Here is a 22,716-nt window from a genome sequence, read left to right on the forward strand (position 1 = left end):
AAATATATGTGTGTGTATATATATGAACTGGCTTCCAGGATGGAACCAGGTGGAACCCAGTGGTGGAGGAAAGTGTTAAGAAGTTTGCTCGGACTTGACTTTGTTTTATTTATTTTATTTTATTTTGTTTTGTTTTCAATAGATTAACTGCACAATGCTCCTCTGAACATTAAATATATTAAAATTTAAGTAGCTTAGTTTATGACAAATTCTCATTACTTCTTTTAACTAATATGAATTCATGTCTGGATTTTGCAAACTTCTAGAGTTTAGAGGGCCATTCTAACTTGTTTTTTTAAATTATTTCTTATGGATTATATCTTAAATCCAATTTTAGGGGAGAATTCTTATTCATTTTATCTCATTCATCAATTTAAGGATATTCCCTCATGCTACAGGTTGAATTTGGACACAATGGAGACATTAACTTAATCCTCTTCTTCTTCTTCTTCATAAATAACTAGTCTTATGGGGTTACAGATTACAGAGGGCACATACAAGCACAGGATAAAAACAATATTGAATCTAATTTCTCAAGTTGTTAAGAGAGAAAAAACATTCTCATAAAAGAAAAAAACCATACACAGAAAAACACCAATTTACACAGAAAAACACCTTCAAAAACACAGCAAAGAAAAAAAATCAAAAATCAAAACAAAAGCACACTCAAGCAAATGTGAGGTGCTCCTGGTGTCAGTACCACATATTGCCTTAGAAATTCAACTGGCCAAACATGGGTACCTTTTAAAGCTACAACAAATAATTTAGTATCAGAGAATGACAAAAAACAGGGCCACAAATTAGAATTGACACAACACTTCAAGCAGGCAAATGAACCGATCTACAACCAATAAATGTGTTAAAGACCACCTTCAAATCAGTTGAGAGCGGAGGTAATCCAATCTGCTGTTGAGGCTTGAATGTCAGGCTCGGCGAGTACACTGACATGTAGAGGAGTTACAGCAATCTGTTGTCATGTAAAGATTACGGGAAAAAAATGAGTCACTAATTCATCATGAACATCAAGTAACGCAAATGGAATTGATGGTAAAACGGGAAGCTTTTGAACTCACAAATCCATTTTCTAGAGCCTTGGAAGCAATGTCTTCATCTATATCTTCTTGTTCCTTCTCCTGAAGCTGCAAGACCATAAGCACACGTTAAATCTAATCCAGTGTTTACGTCTTACTGCAAAAGCAAGGCAGTGCATGAATCCAAAATGTCTTTATTACTAATTTTAGTAACACAGAAATTGTCAGGTTGCATTTAGCTCGACTTTGGAAACCTGCAAAATGTTAATTTTTTAAAACTATAAACCAACAGAAACTCTTCTAGGTCTGTTAAACTGTAAACAATATCTTTCAACTAAGCTCCAATCGGGAAGCTCCTTTTCACAGAGAACATTTCTGGTCTTTTAATCACCTTATGGAACTGATTCCCTCATTTTTCTTTTCATATGATATAAATCAACATACTTAAAATTAAACTTCCATTTGCAGTAAGCCAATTCCAAAATGTTGATATAGCCATCCATACCTCCAATCGGAAGTACTTCTTTACCACTTGTTGATTCTCTGCTTTCCCTGCTGCGACGGACTCTATTTCTACATTCTTTCTCTGAGTGTTTATGCGGCGTGCTGCACCCTGTAAAGCACAAATGACTTCAGAAAATAATAAATTGCTCAGAAAAATTTTACTAGACATTAGACAATATGAATTTTTATATCTGATTCATAATCAACATATTAAGATACTGACTGCAGCAGAGGCATCTCGGCTGAGCTGTGCAAGTTGAAGGCCAAGGCTTTGGTGCATAGACATGAATTGTCCCGAAGGCGCATGCCTGGTTGATGATACCGCTTGCCAACTAGGCATAGATCTTCGTAAACCTTGTTTTGTAACCTTGAAACCCTACCAAATAGTGACTTTTTCAGTGATTGTATGCAGTGGATCAAAGATATACAACATTTGACAGGATAATAAGTCAATGATGAAAAGAATGTAGTAGTAACAGAGGATTAATAAGAAGTAACTTTGCATCGAAATAGTCATCTTGATGCTATAACAGCTTGATTAATCAGAATTCCTATCAGAGGATTGTCCATCATAAGCATTAAACAACCAAGAAATTCAACGTACGCTATTTAGTCATAGAGCTCATCATCAAATGATGATCTTTACCAGATGTGCTTAACATCACTTCACTCCTCTCACCTCTAGATTCAGGTGAAATTTGACAAGACAAAGGATGTGAAAAGAATCATGTGTACTATAATCACTTTCCTTACCATCCTTCTTTCATCTGATGACGAAATTCACATTTCACAACTTAAAAAAGGTTTTAACCAAGCCAAAATTCAAGCCTTGACATCTATATTCTCCTGAAGGCAATAACTTTGGAACAAACCATGTTTGGTGTCATTCAAGAAAGGTATCACCAAATCCATCATTTAATGATGACAATTATTTAAATAGTTTAGTTATTCCAATTAAATTTGATCTATCGGATGCCGAGATTTTGTAGAGACATATCCAACCAAGAAGGTTGGATGTTTCCCGGAAGTTCAAAGCAAGGATGGCACGGACTCTTTCTTAAGAGGCTTCTACACAGTACATTACAAATATTGATTCCATTTGCTATAAGCATCAATAACATAAGAATAACCTACCCTGGTTCCATTATCACTTGATCAAATTGTTCCATGTTTGTAAAATATATTGATTTTCTGACAGACTGCGGAAGAGTAATCACTCTCGTGAAGTACTACTATGCTATTCTCATAACAAATAATAACAAGTAAGAAATATGGAAAATGGAAACATCCTTGAAATAGTCAAAATATCATTTGGTGAAACAGATGCTGGAGGACAATCCAAGGAAGCTCAAGGACAGGCATCCATAAATCATTAAGATGAAAATCAACAATAATGCCATGAACTTTTCACCAAAACAGAACTGTTGGCTGAATCATATACGTTTCAGTTTATAATCCTAGACTTAATTTTAAAGTTATGTCGAAATACCTGCACTGGCTTCATCAATAACATAAATTTCACCTTGCTTAAAAATTAAAATATTTCAAAAAATAAAAATTGCCAAGAGTCTAGAGATAAGGAAAAATCAAGACAAAAAATGGAAAACCGCAAGAAAATATGAAAAAATCTAACTGCTGGAAGAATTTTGTTAACAACGATTTGATGGATTCACTCATTGATAATATAGAAGTCACATTTAAAAACAAGAACCATGACCAAACGACCAGAGGTACATTTTCCATATGGTTTTGACTTTTATAATATGAAAAACAAAGATAAATCACTTGTTTATTGTATGAGGATGGTGAATCTTGCTGCTAGTGTGGACAAACTTTTTAGGGAAAGTCCTGTTTCAAACATCTCATTAGGCTTACTCATCAATGGCATACCCATCACCTCAAAATTGCTTTTGACTCACTGTCTATTGAATTAGAATTCACCACAGCAAACAAAACTGAACCAGCTATACCAGAAGTAAAGATAACAGAAGAGATTGAGAGGAATTGTGATAATAGAATCAGAAAACAAAATGGAGATAAAACCGTCAAAATATCAGCAGCTGAACAACAACCAGAGGAAGGCAGAGTTATAATAATAACTATAAATATTTAAAATATTAGAAATATATATATATATATATATGTCGATTTAAGAAAAGAAACATAATATATAACTATCATGGAATAATAACTCGATCCTTGCTGATTCCAGATTAATAACCGTTAAATGGTTCAAAGAAGAAGAGCAAAACTTTGAATACAACATAATAATATAACAGGCTTTTGGTGGAAAACACGCACTGATGGAAAGCCAAGGAACAATCAGCCAGGTCTTCAAGATAATAACCCCAAGCGAAAACAATTAATCAAGAAAGAGGTAATTATCAAACAAAAATAAACTGGCCCAGAAATCAAAAGCTGCCACTGAGGTCCACCCAGCCAAAGGGTCACAAGTGCATCACCATCCCAACCACACCACCAGAATCAAGGAAATGGCAAGAGGGAGACCAACACAGAAAAGAAAATTGAAAACTATTTAAAAAAAAATTAAACCACTCCTAAATCACCAAAATCCTGTATAGCCACGCCTCGATAAAAACAATAACCAAGAAAAGCCGTGATCCTCAAATCCAAAACCAGGGCAAAAAGAAAGACTCAATGAACCAAAGGCAGGATTATGAACAACATCAGCGAGCCCATCCTGAATGGTTCTCAAACGAGAAGGGAAGGCATCAAGGAGCCGACGAATGCCATTTTAACAAAACGATGGGCTTAATCTTCCTTGAGAGGAGGAGAGGAGGGATTGAAGCCCGCAGCGGTGGAAGAAGACAGCTGGCTTGTGGGTTCTTCCTGGCGGCGGCGTCATCCGCCCTTCCGACGTCGTCGTCGGCCCCATGAGCAGCGAGAACGTTCTGAGATTGATGATAAAAGAATCGTCATTGAAACCAAGAGAGAGTTCACTGATGATCACTAGGAAGCCAGAACCAAAATTGAAGTCTATTCTATCGTCGAAATATATATGATTCAATGATTTCATTTAAATAAAGGGAACTGCCAAAACACTTAGCTTAATAATGACCAATAACAGAATTTAAAAACCCTTTAACGATTTTAAACCCCAAACATCTGAAGGGATGATCAGGACTGACTGACCTGGACTAAATCTGTCTGCATGGTAAGGTGACAGATTCACTGGTAGAGTCAGTTTATTAAACAGGATGAAAGTTTCCTATTAAAAATCTAGCTCGGTCAAAATATTTAAAATGAGCTATTAAAACTGAAATATTGCTTAAAATGATAATGAGTTTTCAAGAAGAGGTTTTTTTGTTTAAAAATGAGGTCTCGCTAAGTTAATGTGAGTTGTATTTATCAATTCTAAAATTTTATCGTATGAATGGGCTGTTATCATAATCACAAACACGTCAGAATTTAAAACGGGATTTCAAGTCTAGAAAAACTTCTGGGATGCTTCATTGACGAGGAATGCCTTCCAGTCACCACGAAAGATGTTATATGAGGCTCAATGATAAACAACATGAAACGAAGGATTAAGATGCGAGACGAACTCCTCATCAGCCGCTCTCCTCTCTGATTTCACACCATTAGGGCACCTGACCAAAACCCAACTGTATCCTAACTCAACCTTATCAGTTAGTCCATGTTAAGTCTCCGTAGCTTAGAATGCGTTCCCACAGTTCACCACTATCTCACGCCACTGGAAGACCCTACCATCCGGCACCGAGGAACGTTTATGAACCGGGATCGCCACCACAGAAGATTCTCAAGACCCCACACGCAGCTACTTCACCAAAAGAGATCGATCGCCATGATTCGAGCCTTTACTCAAGCATTCACATGAGATTTCAATCACTGTTGAGATACCTACCAACGAGGTCTTAAAAAAAGCCTGCTTAAAGAAATGAGTCCGCTGTTTCAGCCTCGCTGTACGCCGGTTGTCTGCTTAACTATCAACGCTTCGCTTTTAAATATACTGCGCCACGCTAAAAAGGCCAGCCATCGCTGCCTCACGCATCGGTTTAACCTTCTCACGCCCGCCGATTTAGAGCACGCGGCCTGAGGTCGCATTTAAGAAGACGAAGTAGACGGTGCCCACTGGTGGAAGACAGCGAAGACGGCACTCAAGACTCGCGAGATCGAACCCTCATCGGGCGCCGCCTCCCCTCCGCTCCCCCACCTAGACGAAAACTGTTTCGATCCAAACCCCAACGATCTCAAATCAACCCGGTCATATCCATGTCAGCGTCTCCGTAATGAATGGTTCCGCTCTGTCAAATTATCTTTATCCGACGTCACACCGAAGACCACCATCTGACCGCCGAGGAACGCCAACCGGATCGCCGACAAAGATACTCTCCCCTTTAAGACCCACAACGAGAAAACACCTTCGACATCGCCGCCGACCGAGCTCAAGACTCAAGCGAGATCAACGACGAGATACCAAACGCCCCTACTCAACGAGGTCTCGCTTAAAAAATAAGCCTCTGCTTAAAACGAGTCTCCTGCTTATACGCTCGTTTGTCTCATTAACCATCGATGCTTCGCTTAATATATTGGCGCTTACGCTTAAAACCCGCTTAAATATCGCCAGGTTTTATTTAAATACACGAAAGAGGCCAAGATTAATTTATTTTTATATCCGCGATTAATTTATCACGTAAATATTTATTTTCCGCTTAAATATTAATGTTTTGCTTTAAAAACAGTTTTATTTTAAAAAACGAGGTTTCAAGTTTAAAAAATGAGTTTTCCTGCTTAAGAAATGAGTTTTTTGTTTAAGAAAAGAGGTTTCGCTTAAGAAACGAAGTTTTGCTTAAAGAACTAACTCCGCCAAGAAAACTAACCCTCCGCTTAAAAAACTAAATTGCTGAATAAACGAATACATGTTGAAAAAAGAACTAAATATAAAAAAGCATTAAAATGACGGAATTTCATAACGCAGAAAATGAAGTAAACAATAAAGGAAGGAAGTCGCCCGAGCACAAAGAAACTCATAAAGCTTTAAGTTTGAAATTATCGAGTATAAATAAAGAATTTTCTTTAAATAATAATAATAAAGCATTATATATAATATATATATTTGTAAAGGGACGTGTGTATATGTAAGTCTCATAAAAAACTACTACCGCTTTCCTATAAATCAAAACTGCATGTTTATTTCTTGGAGGTAAGAGAGGTTTATGTATTTTAATTAAAATTTAAAAAAAAAATGGATAAACGATTTATATATATATTATAGGCTTGTAAAATTTATTTGAATTTATAACCAGGTACTATTTTATTAATAGTATGAAAATGGCCCAATATGGTAGAGTGAAAATAAGGTTTCTGATCTAATGACATGCATATAGATGGTTGAGAAATGAAAATGAGCTTTTGGATTTTTTTTTTTTTATGAAAAATTGTAAACATTTTTTTAAAAATTCGTAGCTTCTTCGCTTATATCAACAAGGTTCTTGAACACCTTCAAAGGGAAAAGAATCTATTTCTTGATGTATACTCTCACAAAGAAATATATTCCAAGTTTGACACCCTAATTTTGTTATTAAGATTTATATACATTCATTCAAAAAAAAAAAAACACTATTAGATATACTAGTAAAGCGAGATCATTTGATAATTTGATTAATACTTTTAAAACATCATGAAAATGAATAAAATATTTAATCCATTGTTTTACCGGTTAGTGGATTAGCAATGGGCATGACATGACAATGAATGCCTTTCCTAAAGAAAAATAAAATAAAATAAAAGGTAAGAGTATCTAATAACTTACTATATTCAGATCTTCAATGCTTTGCCTGATATAAAATTGTCACCAAAATGTATGAACTTGATTGCAACTCCAAACATGGGCTCCATAAACTCAATCACTATACAAAATTTTAATATATAAATTGAAGAAGCAAACCAACGTTAAGTATATAAATATAATTATTTAGTTCTTTGAAAGTCAAAACCTGAACTTTAAGTACATCAATATAAAGCAAGGGATTGCAAGAGACATCAAAAATAATACCTTGAACTATCTCAGTATCATTGAGAGTCAAAACCTGAATCTGTAGAACAAGAACATATAGAAAACATTTGATTGTCATAAGAGTTGAACATGAATTCACCAAGTTGAGCAATAATAAAATGTTTGGATGATTGTCAGTAGAGTTTTACACCTTGTCACCATGATGATGGGTAACATTACAGTATACATTCATGAACAGCATACTTTGAATAGGGACCAAAAACTCTTTCAAGTCTCACAATCTTTTACCTTAATCTAATCTTCTAATCATTCCATTTGATTACTGTAGTGTTTTTAGCAACTATTTCATGATTGTCATAAACTTGAGTAGTTGCAAGCTTGCAGTTCCAGTTCCCCACTTTTTTATGGTCCTAAAAAGATTTTTCAGCAGCATGATACCATTGGCATGTGAATTTTTTTAATGCTCTTAACAAGCAACACATACCTCATAAATTACAAGGGATTGGTGATCAAGGACGACAGCTGCAACACTGGAGCATAGTGGTATTCCTGTGAGGACATGCATTGCATTTAGTGATGAGAGAACAGGTTAGACAGCAAGTGTAACCAAAGTAGAGAACATTTTAAAATGATTTCATTTCAATGTTTGTTTCGTTGCAGATGATGACCTTGCTTCATAAATTTGGTTTCAGGCCATACAGGAACAACAACAAGAATCTAAGATAAATATATCAAGCAAGTGTAGTAGTAGAATATAATGTCCATATGATTCCAAGCAAGCACAACTTCTAGCTGAAGAAAATGTCAAACTATTTGCAGTTCACCAATCAATGTCCAACAAGATCAAGATTTATGAAGCCATAACATCAAGAAAAGCATTTTAACCAATCAAGAAACAAATCATTGTCAATCCAGCAAAAAAGTTATATAGAAAAATGAAGACACAGCAGACGCAATGTGCTGGACTTTACTTGGAAACAAAGGTGTTTGAGAGATTACCTAGACCTGTTAATTTTGTAGAAGTGGTCTGTATCTAATTGTACCCCATGCAAGTGACAACCAGTCTTCTTTCCTTAGCTTTCCTCCACATTGAGGATCACGCTTCCCCATCAGTTTCTTTTACCATACAATTACTACTATCACATTATGGATTTATTGACTTTAAACATAAACACATGATCCAACTTTTGCCAATACATGCTCACAACTTCAGACATGACTACATCAGCTACTGGTTTAATATACCTAGGTTTTCCACACAATACAATTTATACAGTAAAGAAAGTTGACAGCAAGATAATTTCCCAACTTTTGCATGAAGGGTTTGTAGCATATTGCTTTCACATATTTGATAATCACCAGTAATCAAATAAATAAACGGATGAATCAAGAAATATCTAGGCGGAAAAACCACTAGCAACAGGAATCTCAATTCACAATAAACACAAATTAATCAAAACAAATGGAATAATAGGATCAGAAAGGATTGAAGCCCACATGAAAATCTGCACCAGATTCAGATCTCACCGAAAGAACGATGAGGGATATCCATCTAACACATCATGTTAAGATAGTTAATCAGTCTGGCAGCCCAGATGATGCCGAGTCACACACAATACCTGCATCATCAATAACATGATCCTTTCCTAGGACAAACCTAGTAGAAAACCAGAAAACCAACCCAGCATCATCATTGACAGTAATGTTATGAAGGCCAGCTTAACTGGACAAATTCATTATATCCATTTTATTTCAATAATAAAACATCTATGCTTCTGGTGATGAAATGAAATATGTTGCTGTTAAATCCATCCATGTGATTGCCAGTATCTCACTGAAATGTCGCTAACTTGAAAACATAAAAGAGGAACTCCATATGCTGATTGACATCCTAGAAGTTATTTCCCCCAAAAGATGACCAATTTATTAGCACATGATGGCATGGAAGCAACTTCTGAAATCAGCATCAGTTCTCATGAGATTATTAGCCTTTAGCATGACTGCAAATAAAAGTAGTATTGCCATTAGCACTTCCATGCAACTATATTTTAAATGAAAAAATCAAAAACTATGGATTTCGGTCTTTGCTTCAATCTTCTAGACAAGTAAAGCTTATTTCGATGGTTAAAGAAATAGAGTTAAAATGAAAACCAACAGAGTTACTATCACTATCATCTTATTCTAGTATACATCTTCCAGCTTAATTATCATAGAAATTTTCAACCATGCCTTTATTTCAATGGCTGCAATTAACAGACAAACTAGGAACAATTATATACTATAGTATGAAAACTACGAAATTAAAGCCAAGAGTAGTCCGTTGTTACCTGAATGAAAAAATCAGTTAACTTATTTTAATTGATTTGAACCTGACTTAAATACCTTAATAATGATAAACACAACCAGCAACTCAGGCAAACAAGTTAGATGTGCTCTCAGCCTACATAGCACCATCGAATAGGGAAACTTAATATTCTAGTAATTCAATAATCTATTCTGGAGGTCACCAGCAAATGGGAGACTGCAAAAGTCGTCATTCTTTGATTCCTTACCGGTTGTCACATTTGCTGAAGGAGACAAAACAACTGTATTCAACGTTATGCTAGAACTCTGTTGTACCACAGAAAGAGGTTTCGTAGAGGCACTCAAATTCTTATTTCCATCCACTGCCATTTTATCTTTGATCTATTGATTGCAAATTGGTATTCCTGTAGAACTCTCATCAACCGATGTATTCTGATGCTTATCAGCACCATCCAATGGCTCTTTTTCAAATGAAAGGAAGCGCATTCCACTGTGTATTTTTAAAGGACATTTAAGAAATTTCTCCATCAAGTTCTCCTTCATGTCTTCATAGATGAGAATGTCTACTTGGAACTCGAACGTTTTGGAGTATCATATGGAGCGAGACAATTTTTCATAACATTGACTTGCTTTCTTAAATTTGATTTTTCATTTGATGGAGGAGGAATTGAAAAGTTATCTAATGTTGTTGTAGAAGTAACTTCAAGGTTTGGCACCTGTTATCAGTATAATTGCAAACATTAGCATATTCATGAAAGAAGAACCAATGTCAATGTTCGTGGCAAAAATTAGCATATTCATGAAAGATAAAAAAGTATCTCGAAGTCATAGAAAGAGGGAGAAAAAGTGATTGGCTATGGATAATTAATTTGTCTAGCATCTCTACACTTAATATTGTTTAATATTCAGTTTATATTCTTATAACAAGTCTCAGAGTGCACTTATAACATTCTATTACACACTAAGCTGCCATATTTGCTAAAATTTATAATATAAAATTGGGAAAAGTACAAAACCACGTGGTTTCAGTTTCGCAGCTTAACGGCGACTTTTTCGATTCTAGCCATATGCCTCAGATTCAGAAAGCTTTTAAAACCAAGCACGCCAATTAACGCGCAACTCATAAGCGTAAAATTATCGCCTTTATTTAAAAATCAACTTATACGACATAAAAAATACATTTTTAAATTTATTTCTTCCAAAATTAACAAACAAGAAAAACCAAATTCCAAAATCAAACAAAAACTGTCAAAAACTTAATATAAATATTTTAATAATAGCACCGCCAAATCGAAAGAATAATCTGGTTTTTCCTTTTGCAACTTAAAAACCATATATCATAATCTAAAAAAATTTCACCCTTTATTTTGTAAAACCCCAGAAACCACACCAAGTTTTTCACTTTTCCTATGTAAAATTCATAATGTTTCAAAATTAATAGAGCCAAAATTATTTTTATTCTATATAATCCCACAATTGTTTAAGTTCCACGATGCAATTATACAATAGCTGAAAAATTAAATAGCTTTTAGAAGGTAAAAAGTGAAAACTAATTGAATAATAACTCTTTTATGGTAGATACCTTGAGAGAGAACTTGCATTTATCTCATCTTATACACATGCCTTTTGACATGAAATTGTGACAAGGATACTTGGAAAGCTGATGATCAAATGGACAATCATCCCCTTTTAAGCATATATCACATGCAAAAAACCCGCATGGCTGCACTGAACCACAAGGATATAAGATGGTTATCAGAGATATGTGTGTAAATCCATTGAAAATTAAGGCCACAAATTCTAGCTCACAAGACCAATGCCAGCAAGAAAGAAAAATGACTAACAGCAACTAAAATGAACTAACATCAAGTCAAGTCTCTACAGTTCAGAAACATTCTTTTGGTATATATATGCTAGAAAGAATCTGAAAAATAATATTTCAAGCTAATGATTTATAAGAATAATTAAAATTGGTAATATACCTGAGACTTTGTCAGTGGAGTAGTATCACGAGAAAATTTGCACAAATTTCCCTGAAAATAAAGAAAAAAAATTTCTCATCATGTATCAGAAAAAGAACAAATTGACATATAGAAGGCTAAAAAATAATGTGATATTATTCAACACCTGAGTTAAGAATTCATTAAATCATAGTTCCTTCACATCATGGTTATCCAATAAAGCATAAAACCACCAAATTTTTTTTTCTCAGCATTGTGACAGTTTCCTTATTATCTGTTGTTGAATTGAGACCCTGAGTTTTTATATACTTCTTCTTCATATGAATGATACAGAACGGAAAAAAAAGGCCATAAAGTACAATGTAAAAACAAGCAAATTTGTTGAACATTTACCACTAAGGAGACATAAGAATGACAAGACAGATGAGATCTTCCTCATTTTCAAACAACTTCTTAACTTTCAAAAAAAGAGTGAATAACTGGGCAGCAAACCTGCTGGCATCTACCCTTCAGATAAAATTCACAATATTTCACTGGTTTTGGCTTTATCATAGGTTACAGCTTCAATCTCTTCACTCCATGTTCTCTTTCCCTCTGAGCCCATTTCCTTTCTTCGCTCCTCTGAATATCGTTGAAATGTGAAACTCACACTCCATATAAAGACGGCACATGAAAGTAGCAAAATTTCTCTAAACCTGCAGAGGTCAAGGTGTCCTTTGCGTTTGCCAAACCCCACCCACAAGCAAAGGAACGCCCATAACCTCCTAAGAGAATAGCATCGCTGCACCTCCACTCTGCACAGCTTGAACAAGAAAATTGGCAGTTGGGGATGTACTACGTAAAGAATCTTTTCACCCTATCAAGCGATAGGCAAATATATATAGATAAAAACACCTGCTTTTCTCTTTCCTCGGCCATCGGCCCTCGTTTCATCTTTATGACAGCCTCATCAACCTAAACACATCATTTATGACACGCAGTCATAAGAACATGCAGAAGAAATCACCAGGGAATCTATATACGGATTAGTTCCATGTTGGGCTCTAAGAAACAGGCCATGTTTCTGCGCCACTAAAGTGAATACATTTTCAAATTCTCAATGAAATACAATCCAAATGGCAAAAGTAAGAAGAATGAAGTGAAAACTGTTGCCATACCTTAATTTTGGATGTCTTCCCTTCATTTGGAAATCCTACATTTGCAGGAGCAAAGTTTGCCAAACAAACACCTGAAAAATATCCATTATCACACTGCTTCTGACATTTTGAAATTCCATTGTCAGAAGACGAAAGCAATAAGTCACCCTTCTTGTCATCAATCACATCAGTACCCTCCACCTTGAAAATAGCTTCTGATGACCGGATGTCTTCCTCAGTGCAATTTGAGTGGTTAGACCCTCCCTCAAACTTTTCATCATTAATAAATTCACTCTCACACACCAAGTCTGAGCAGTGGCTACCAATCTCTATATCATTCAGAATCTCCCCTTCTTCCATATCTTCATCATTCACTAAGCCTGTTCTCAATCTAGCCGAATCCGTCACAGGTTCAGAACAATCATATATTACTCTCTGCATCCGTTCTATATTCGCCATTTTGTAGTCTTCCAGCCAATTTTCACCCAATGTAGGATCCTGCAAATCATCACTTTCAGTGATTTTCCTATATGGAGACAATTCCTTGGGTAGACAGAGCATGATTCTATCATGTGAATCTGTCATGAGCTCCTTCAACTTCAAGCAAACATTAGCTGCTGCTGTTTCAGTGTCAAGCACAGAAGGGCAAAGCACCTCTTTTTCCAGAGAGATAACCAATGCATTGCCATTCTCTTCAGCCACACAGACCTCCAAATATCTGTTGTTCGTATTTTCTTGTTCATGGGGTTTCTCTTGTCTGGATTCCTCCACAAAGCAAAGCTCCTCAGAGCCCACAGTAACCACTTTTTTACTATCAAACTCAGAGGAGCATACCATTTCAACTTGAGAAACCAATGTTCTGGCATTACTCCTACCTTCATAAACCACAGCAGATAGATTGCTAACACTTTGCTGTTCTTGGGGCCCCTCTTGTCCTAATTCACAGAATTTACCAATCTTTTTGGACCTTGAATTCATCACCATTTCACTATCAATCTCAGAAGGGCAAATCAATTGGTCTAGGGAAATAACCAACATATTGGCATTATTATCAACTTCATAAACATTAATGGATACATTGCTAACATTTTGTTGTTGTTCTTGGGGATTATCTTGTAATTCTCCCAGTATACTAATATCTTTAGAGCCCACATTCACCATTGTTTCACTGCCACATTCAGAAGGGTGACTCATTTGATCATGCAAAATAACCAACTTATTGGTATTGTACTCACCTTCACAAACCTCAGCAGATGCATTGCTAACATCATGCTGTTCATGGGGCTTCTTCTCTTGCCACAATTTATCCTCCAAACCAAGCTCCTTGGATCTCACATCCACCATCATTTCACCATTAACCTCAGAAAGGCAGAGCGTTCCATCTTCTGAGACAATCAATAAATTACCAGTGTTCTCCCCTTCACAAATCATCGGAAATTCATTGTTCACAATGTGCTGCTCTAGGGGCTTCTCTTTCCCTGCTTCACCAACCAAAGCAAAGCTCCTTAGAAGCCACATTCGCCACCATTTCACTGGCAACCTCTGAAGGACAGGGCATTTGATTCTGTGAGACAGCTGATACATTGCCCTTGTTCTTGCCTTCACAAACCATTAAAGACCCATTTGTCCCGCTCCACTAACCGCCAAAGCAACCTCCTTAGACACCACACGCATCAGTGTTTCACTACCAAACTCAGAAGGACAAATCATTCGATCCTGCCAGATAACCAGTGCACTGCCACAGTTCTCACCTTCACCAAATCCCTTAAATCCATCGCTGGCATTGTGCCATTCTTGAGGCTTCTCTTGCCCGCCAAACACCCTTTTCTCAAACTCCAACAAACTAGGGTTTTCATCATTACTTGTTACTCCATCATGCACATCAACAGCTAAATCAACCAATCCAGCAAAATCAGCTACCGATCCTTCCCGTACTTCGCGATCAACACGCCCATCAACCTCTGAATCCTTCGAAATCACGGCCATTTCTTTCTCCTCGAGCTCAATCCCATGCCCTAAACCATCACTCGAAACCAAACACCTGCCATCACCTCCATTTCCAGATGGTAGCGACTCTTCCAGTACTTCGACCCGATCAGCACCACACCTATGGTTCTCATCTGAAGGAGATTCCGATGGATTAGGAGACGAATCAAGACATACAGAGAGGATACGAGCAAGAGCACGGTAGGTAAAGCTGTCAACATGGGACCGAGGGATGGAGAACGGCGATGGAGTTTACATCCTCTCCGGCGGCGGCGGCGGCGGCGGCGGCGCTAGGGTTTGGAGCTGGCCCCTCTCCATGGAACCAGCGCGCCAGCGCGGGAGCGCGAAAGAGCTCAAAACGCTCGTCCCCACCTACTTGATTAAAAACCTTTTCTTTTTTTTTTTTAAACAGCTTACCCCCGGATTAAAAACCTAATTTTCGATTTACCCTCCATTAAAAATAATAATATTAATAATAGTTTTCGGATTGCGGGCCGGGCCCGTCCCGTCCAACTCCGCTGGTTTCAAGTTCTGCTTGTGATGTAAAATTAATTTATTTTTAAAATAATTAAAATGTTCTAATATCTCCAAAAACATTGGGATTTACTCATACTCCGAATTACGTGTCGTGGTTAATTAGTGGTCGTTTTTAGTTAGATTTTTTTTTCCTAAGCTATCTCCTATGTGTTTTTTTTTAATATATGCACCGAGTTCATCCATTTTTATGAATAATTATTATATAATTATTTTAGTTTTTTATAATTTGAAAAAACAAATATATATATATATATATTAATTTTTTTTGTTTTTTTGTTTTTTTTACAAAAATGCGACAAGCACCAGAACCCCAGGGACGTGCACGTGTGGGAAGCAAAGCTCAACGCCGACCCACGTGTTCTCACCTTGCGTAAAACATGAGGTTCGATCCCGGGTTCTCACTGAAACGAATGTCCTACACAAGAAACTCAATACCAATTGATTCAAAAGCCGTTGGTAAAACAAATATATATTATGAACAACATGTTTTTTTTTGGAGAAAATCAATTGCATGCTACAATAAAATGGGTAATCACCTATATACCTTTGCATAAAGCCACAATTTTTTTTATTTAACAATACAAAATATTTTTATTTGTTGGTGTAATTTTATGTTTAAAAATCAACTTATAAATTTTATAAAGTTGCATAGAATAATTATCCATCTCAAAAGATGAGGTGAAGAGAGTGAAAATTAGTTATTTTTGTAAGATTTGTTAATTAATTTCTAGTAGAAAAATATATATGTAAATAAAAATGATTTGTAGTAGCATTTAAGTATCATTTTACAAAGGTAAATAAACAATTCTCTATTTTTGTAGTGGTAAATATGAGAGCAAACTTGCCGGTCCCTTTTTATTTACTATAAATGAAGTTTTTTAGAATGCTCATTTATGCAAATTCTATTTTATGTTGATGCAATACCATGTAAAAAAAAAAAAAACAGAGAACCCATGCACTTGGACAATTATAATGAAATTAACTATAAAAAAATATATTATTGCTTTTCTTTTTCTTGTTTTTGCATGGAAGTATAAGAAATTTGCTGTTCATATATATATATATATATATGATATACATACACATATATTAAGAAGAGACTAATTCAGTAATATAGAAGTTGGTTTTTCTTTTTTCACTTTTGATTTTTTTTTAAAATCATTACTATACATTGAGTCCCATGACATCCCATACGAAAAGAGTTAAATTTTTTACTCTTACAAAGTTACATGAAGAGAAATTTATTATCATGAGGACTATAAAATGTAAATTTTTAATATATTATTTTACACATATTAATCAGGTTTTTATTATTCTACATATTAATTTATTGTATACGGTAAAATAAAAAAATTATTAAATTATCGTAATTGGTATATATATGAATTTGCATGTCTCGTTGACATCTTTTCAAATGTGAATTTTATCACCAATTTATATTAAAAAAAGAAGTACATTATTGGTCGCCTATCAAGTTTGATTGGCAGAGACAACTCCTCCCATATGGTCGGGTATATTAAAAAACAATATTAACAACTAATAAATCAACTAAAGTTTCCAAATGGAGAGGCAATCAAGAAAAAAAGTGACATAATCCAATTAATTTATCTCAAACAATGAAAAAGCCCCAATGTCTTATTTTTTTCACCTAATTAAATAATCCAAAAATTATCTGCTGACAATGAACCACAGTAAAAAGTTTCCATCAATTCCTGCCATTATCCACATCCTGCCAATTTTATCCGCGTCAGGAGGGACATACTTCCGCGTCAAGAAAAGAAAAGAATAAGATTTCATGATTACAAAAAAACATTGATTTGTTTACTTTTAGAAAAAAAAAAAAACTAATATTCTTATTTATCAGAATAAATAATTTTTTTTGCATGATTATGCAGAAAATTTTGTCGTTTTTTGCCGTCCATTGCACTTTGTCAACCACATCGTGTCTATCTTTTGACCACGCGGTAGACTCGAGCTCAGAACTTGTCTTTACTTTGTTGAGTTTTTTTTTTAAATAAATAATTATTTAATATGGATGCTTATCCACTTGTTGCACTTGAATGAAACCATCAAAATTATTTGCTAACTTTTTCAGTTTTCACCCTTTTGTCTTTGGGCAGCTCACTTATAAGAATATATTCTCATGAGTGTACTTTCATTATTACTTGGGACTTAAGGCCATTTTCTAGAGGCCATTTTTTAATTGCTAGTCACTCTCACTAATTTTTATTATTAATAAAATTAATTTTATTTTATTTTTATTTGGGTGTTTGTGGTACCCAAATAAACGGAAAAAATAAACGGCAGAATTCAATTAATATTGTTGAAAAAACTTTGAGCATTAGAGGTTTTGCGCAAATAATACGAATGATTCTAAAAATTAGCAATCAACTTTAACATTAGCTTATTTTTAAGAAAAAAGTATTTTATTCTTTTTGAAAGATGCTAATTATTTTTAGTGTTGTTATTTGTCGTTACATATATTTTTTTAAAAGATACTTTCAGCCATTATTTAGTTTTATTTTATTTTCTTTTCTTTTTGTAAGCACATATTTTTTTTGATAAAATAAATATTTTGATTTATTTATTTTATTAAAAAAAATCAATTAACTTTTAACCATAACACATGCCTAATAAACTTAATTATCTCTTGTATGAAATTTAGATGGGGTTTAAACATTTTCATATATAATAGGAAAAAAAGTAGTAATATTTCTTCCTGTGCGTGCCAAGGACTGAAAGGAAATAACATTAAAAATATGGTTGAGAAACATAATTAACTATTTTGAGGGGGTTCAAAACGTAAAATGGCCAAAATTTTAGTACTATAATGAAGTGCCGTGCTGTCATAGTTAGCTATCGGATCCGAATCCGACATGGAGCTCAGCCACTCGGCGGTGGCGACGGCACTGTCGGACACGGCGACGAGCGCCGCCGGCACTGCCGCCGCTGATGAAGCCCTTCGCCGACTCTCCGACAACTTCGCCACCCTCCTCCACTCGCCGGACCTCGCCGACGCCTTCATCATCGTTAAAGGCGAACCCGACCATTCGATCCCCGTCCACCGCTGCGTTCTCTCCGCTCGTTGCCCCTTTTTCAAGGGTTTCTTCTCCGAGATACCAAAAGGAGAAGAAACTAGGATTGAAATGAAGGAGCTCGTGACGGAATTCGAAGTCGGGGTTGATGCTCTGAATGCGGTTCTGGGCTATGTTTACAGTGGCCGTGTAGGGCTGCCGCCGGGGGAACCCATTAAGTGCGCTGATGAGGACTGCCGGCACCGTTGTTGTAAACCGGCTGTGGATTTTGAGCTTGGGGTGCTCATCACGTCGTCAAAGTTTGAGATTTCTGAACTCGTGAGCTTGTATCAGGTTGGAGCTTTCTGCCTTTTGATGTTTTGTTTAATTATGACATTTCGAATTGGGTTTTTGTTTCAAGATTGCTTTTTTAAGGATGGTTTTTTGTTTTTTGTTGTGATCGGATATGTATTGCTTGATTTTGGAGGAAAGGGAGTGTCTTTTTTTGGTATTCTTTTGATTGGCCTTTTATGGTTTCATATGCATTTCGACTTTTTGCATGGTTGGTTTATTTTTAGAGATTTAGCTTGATTTAGAATTGGTTTCTGAGAATTGAATTGATTTCAATTTGCTGTTGGAATTGGTTTTGGTTGGTTTTCAGTGTCTGAGTTTCTTCAAAATAGCCTTCTGATTATGTTTTTGAGTGGGTTTTGAACTTTGTATTGTTAATGTATTGCTGGCATACCTTTGACTGCCCTTTCTGGTTAATTTGCATTTTGACTCTATATATGCTCAGTTTCTGTTTGAGGCTTTGTTCTGCAATAAGATGTTCAAGTGGATTTGTGAGATTGACTTTGAGTTAAAATTGCCTGCTGGGACGTTTTATTTGCTTCAAAATGGTCTTTTGATTATTGTTTTGTGAACTATAGGCTTCTATTGAAACTATATTACTTTGGTGCTTACCTTTGATTGCCCGTATTGTTTAGTGTTTGATCCGCACCTTTTTTGTGATTTGTTAGAAGTTAATGGTTGCTATAACTTGCTTTATATATATATATATATATATGTAGTTATCAGTTTTAGGATGTCTTATTAATATTTATCAGCAGTGGAGATGGATTTTCTTGTTATAAGTTGCATTTTACCACATTCTGTGTATTTGAAGCCAAACAGTTGATCTAACTTCTTCTTATTGCAGCGGCGGCTCTGTGATGTTCTTGAATCTGTAGTAATAGATGATGTACTGCGGATTCTCTCAGTGGTTCATATGCGCAGCCATTCCTGCATGAACTTGTTTACCAAGTGCATTAAAACTGTGGCCCATTCTGAACTTGAGACACTGACTCTTGAAAAAGCATTGCCCAAATATGTTGTCGAACAAGTAATGGATTTGCGACCTAATCCACCGCCCTCTGAACCCCAAAGCGCTGATTCCTTCAATAACCATGTGAAGAAATTATACAGTGCTCTTGACTCGGATGATTTTGAATTAGTTGAGCTACTGCTTGCTGAAAGACGCACCTCACTCGATGATTCTTGTGCACTACATTATGCTGTTTCTCATTGTCATCATAAGATTGTAAAGAGGATTCTAGATCTTGAATTGGCAAATGTTAATCATAAGAATAGCAGGGGTTACTCTGTGCTTCATTGTGCTGCTATTCGTAAAGAACCTGAAATTATCATGTCTATTCTAAACAAGGGAGCTCGATCATCTGAAACTACACCGGACGGAAGGAAAGCACTCCAGATTTTCAAGAGACTTACTAAATATGTGGACTATAAGAGACGAGGTGATGAAGTGAAGTCTATTTCCAGAGACCAATTATGCATCAGGATGTTAGAGCAAGCTGAAATAAAAGATTCGGTTGTTGGAGAACCTTCAGTTTTTCATCCAGTAGCTGGTGATGATCTTCATGATATGTTGTCATACCTTGAGGATAGAGGTAAGAAGTCTATTTCACAGCTCGCCATTGTTTTGGTTCTACTGCAGCTATAATCTTGTATTATTTTTTTTCTTTGAATTAGTATTATTATGCTTGTTGTCTGTCTAGGAGTGAAACCTACTTACTACTCAGAGTGTCAATGCCTATTTTACTTCTTGATGTAGTTAACTTGGCAAGGAGCTTATTCCCGCTGGAAGCAGAACTCGCCATGGTAACAGCTGAAGGAGGTGGTACTATGAAATTTTTTGTATCTACAACTCTGGATGAAACACAAGAACAAAAGCTATCACGGAAGAAAGCCCTATGGGAAACAGGTATCCTCTGTCAGCTGATTTTCGATCTCTTATATAGACACATATACAAGCGAGAGAACTGATGTGCTGTTTCTCATCGCCTTGAAACTAACCATGCATACTTAACATTAAGTCTCCTTTTTTTTTGTTTAAATTGTGTGAATACAAACATAAGCAAGAACATCAATGTATTTCTTCTCATCTCATATCCATCATCCTGAAACTAAATATCTATTTTCAGTTAACATTGTGAGATTCACAATGGTTACTGATGAATGTCAAACTACTGTGTCTTAATGCAGTGGCACTTGGGAGACGGTACTTCCCCCGATGCTCTACATTTCTTGACAACTTATTGCATGACACACAGCTTATGGAAACTGGAACGGAAACCAGAAAAGAAAGATTTCTGGAAATCCTTGGTGAGTTTGGGGCCGCCTTGTTGGAAGATAAACAGGAAAATGCCACATCAGCCTTGATTCTATCATCATCTGCATCGGCACGCAGGGGCAAAAAGAAGGCTGCTAGAACTAGAAGATGATACATATATATGTGTGTTGGGAATTGGATCACTGTGATAATGAGAACCTGAACGATGCTTGAGATTTAAGTGGAATAATTGTTTTTGTATTATAGCAGCACTGTTTATGTATACGGTCATCTATATGGGCACATGCCAAGTCCGCAAGATTCTCTTGATGTCCTATGCAGCCTCTTATGCAGATGTTGCATACTTCCCCACATGGTTTTTTGGATGCAATATGAGGTCTTATATGCGGTCGTGAGACTGTATGTTTGCTCGTATGTTTTCCTAAACCTTCAAACAAAGTTTCAAAAACACTTCAAGCTTCCTTTGAGCGTTAGAATGGAATACAAATCAACAAGATAAAATAACGACGCGATTTTAGTGTGGAAAATCCCTTCAAATCAACAATGGGATAATAAGAGGTCTTTTTAGATACAACTAGAGGATTACAACAAGAAGACATTAATAAGTTAAGAATATATTCTGAACGACACATACATCATCGAAATGATTGATAGTAATAATGATATTAAGAAGAGATCAAAATAAAATCAAACCAGTCAAGTTAGGACTTAGGAGAGCTACCTGCAAGGATTTACTACCCAAAATTTGAACAACACATACATTATCATCTAAATGATGGATAATAATAATGCCAACTGATTGTCTTGCTTGCTCAACCTTAACCCCTTTTTTTCCTCCTGTTCTTGGTTTTGTGCCCTCTTTCTTGCTTTATTTTGACCTCTCTCACTCTTTCATCCTCTCTCTTTCTGTATTCATTAACTTGGCAAATGACCACTTTGCCCTTAAGTGGATTCATAGTTGATGTAGTTTTTTTTTCTTTTTCATTTAAGTACGGGACGGAACCTAACTTATTTTTTTTTAGCTCACAAATGGGTTGAACCCAACAATATAGATGTGTACAATGTGTTTCAAGCTATGTTCTTCTCTGGTTTTGAACTTATTCTAGTTATCTTTCAGGTTTCATCATGAAGAATAAACATGACGTGAAGTTAAATGTAAATTCACACACTTAGAAGTTCCATTTATGAAGATATATATATGTAATTTCATGTAATTAGTCTTTTACTACTTAACTGATTTATGTGACGCAACCCATGAAGCTCCTAACTCCAAAAAAAGCAAAATTTGAATAACTTTTGGTGTAGGTCAAGCGAAGTCTAGAGTTTCACTTCTCCAGAGAAGCGGTTTCGAGTGTTCCGTCTTAACTTATCTCTCCTTCGGGCGAAGATTAGTCATCAGTGGCATGTGCACCCCCAAAGAATTTCTCTCTTTTCTTTAAGGGTCTCTTTTCTTTTTTGTTTCTGCTTTTGTATTCCCACTCCTGGTGGTTTTTTGTTTTATGAGCATCAACTATTGGAATCTTTCCAAATTTCTGGCTTATTTACCTCTAGCTACAATTGAGTAACTCAATCTAAATTAAATTAATAAAATATTTTCTTTAATTTTATTAATTTTG

General features: G+C 35.6%; 3 protein-coding genes and 1 long non-coding RNA gene across 7 annotated transcripts; 1 reads left to right on the forward strand and 3 right to left on the reverse strand.

Moving 5' to 3' along the window:
• Positions 1-598: 598 nt before the first annotated feature.
• LOC120258246 lies at positions 599-1,947 on the reverse strand. The gene is made up of 4 exons (XM_039265602.1): positions 1,759-1,947; positions 1,537-1,644; positions 1,074-1,139; positions 599-967 (listed from the first exon to the last, which is right to left on the reverse strand). Exons 1-4 carry the CDS (start codon positions 1,873-1,875, stop codon positions 878-880), a joined length of 381 nt encoding a protein of 126 aa, XP_039121536.1. The 5' UTR covers positions 1,876-1,947; the 3' UTR covers positions 599-877.
• An 8,077-nt stretch (positions 1,948-10,024) lies between these two features.
• LOC120259156 lies at positions 10,025-12,419 on the reverse strand. Of its 4 annotated transcripts, none has more exons than XR_005536076.1 (4): positions 12,291-12,419; positions 11,820-11,870; positions 11,420-11,560; positions 10,025-10,553 (listed from the first exon to the last, which is right to left on the reverse strand). It is a non-coding gene; the product is annotated as an uncharacterized LOC120259156 (long non-coding RNA). The 4 variants fall into 4 exon arrangements; XR_005536077.1 differs by having other exon boundaries at positions 11,420-11,565; XR_005536079.1 differs by having other exon boundaries at positions 12,192-12,419.
• Positions 12,420-12,562: 143 nt separating this feature from the next.
• LOC120258598 lies at positions 12,563-14,547 on the reverse strand. Its single transcript, XM_039266058.1, has 3 exons — positions 12,956-14,547; positions 12,693-12,752; positions 12,563-12,592 (listed from the first exon to the last, which is right to left on the reverse strand). Exons 1-3 carry the CDS (start codon positions 14,516-14,518, stop codon positions 12,563-12,565), a joined length of 1,653 nt encoding a protein of 550 aa, XP_039121992.1. The 5' UTR covers positions 14,519-14,547.
• A 3,754-nt stretch (positions 14,548-18,301) lies between these two features.
• Positions 18,302-21,359, forward strand: LOC120259541 (BTB/POZ domain and ankyrin repeat-containing protein NPR1-like). Its single transcript, XM_039267164.1, has 4 exons — positions 18,302-18,825; positions 19,670-20,417; positions 20,582-20,731; positions 21,013-21,359. Exons 1-4 carry the CDS (start codon positions 18,334-18,336, stop codon positions 21,249-21,251), a joined length of 1,629 nt encoding a protein of 542 aa, XP_039123098.1. The 5' UTR covers positions 18,302-18,333; the 3' UTR covers positions 21,252-21,359.
• Positions 21,360-22,716: the final 1,357 nt, after the last annotated feature.

The sequence above is a fragment of the Dioscorea cayenensis genome, chromosome 4 (assembly GCF_009730915.1).
Source record: "Dioscorea cayenensis subsp. rotundata cultivar TDr96_F1 chromosome 4, TDr96_F1_v2_PseudoChromosome.rev07_lg8_w22 25.fasta, whole genome shotgun sequence".
NCBI classification, from domain to species: domain Eukaryota; kingdom Viridiplantae; phylum Streptophyta; class Magnoliopsida; order Dioscoreales; family Dioscoreaceae; genus Dioscorea; species Dioscorea cayenensis.

What these genes read in the sequence shown, in the direction of transcription:
- LOC120258246 (XM_039265602.1), bottom strand. Translation starts at nt 1,875, where the DNA reads ATGCCTAGTTGGCAAGCGGTATCATCAACCAGGCATGCGCCTTCGGGA. An exon ending in AGAAGTACTTCCGATTGGAG is followed by an intron (nt 1,140 to 1,536) that starts GTATGGATGGCT and finishes ATGGTCTTGCAG; the next exon opens with CTTCAGGAGAAGGAACAAGA. An exon ending in AGGCTCTAGAAAATGGATTT is followed by an intron (nt 968 to 1,073) that starts GTGAGTTCAAAA and finishes ACATGACAACAG; the next exon opens with ATTGCTGTAACTCCTCTACA.
- LOC120258598 (XM_039266058.1), bottom strand. Translation starts at nt 14,518, where the DNA reads ATGTATCAGCTGTCTCACAGAATCAAATGCCCTGTCCTTCAGAGGTTG. An exon ending in GGAAGACATCCAAAATTAAG is followed by an intron (nt 12,753 to 12,955) that starts GTATGGCAACAG and finishes TGATGTGTTTAG; the next exon opens with GTTGATGAGGCTGTCATAAA. An exon ending in CCGAGGAAAGAGAAAAGCAG is followed by an intron (nt 12,593 to 12,692) that starts GTGTTTTTATCT and finishes CAAGCTGTGCAG; the next exon opens with AGTGGAGGTGCAGCGATGCT.
- LOC120259541 (XM_039267164.1), top strand. Translation starts at nt 18,334, where the DNA reads ATGGAGCTCAGCCACTCGGCGGTGGCGACGGCACTGTCGGACACGGCG. An exon ending in GTCATACCTTGAGGATAGAG is followed by an intron (nt 20,418 to 20,581) that starts GTAAGAAGTCTA and finishes TTCTTGATGTAG; the next exon opens with TTAACTTGGCAAGGAGCTTA. An exon ending in GAAAGCCCTATGGGAAACAG is followed by an intron (nt 20,732 to 21,012) that starts GTATCCTCTGTC and finishes GTCTTAATGCAG; the next exon opens with TGGCACTTGGGAGACGGTAC.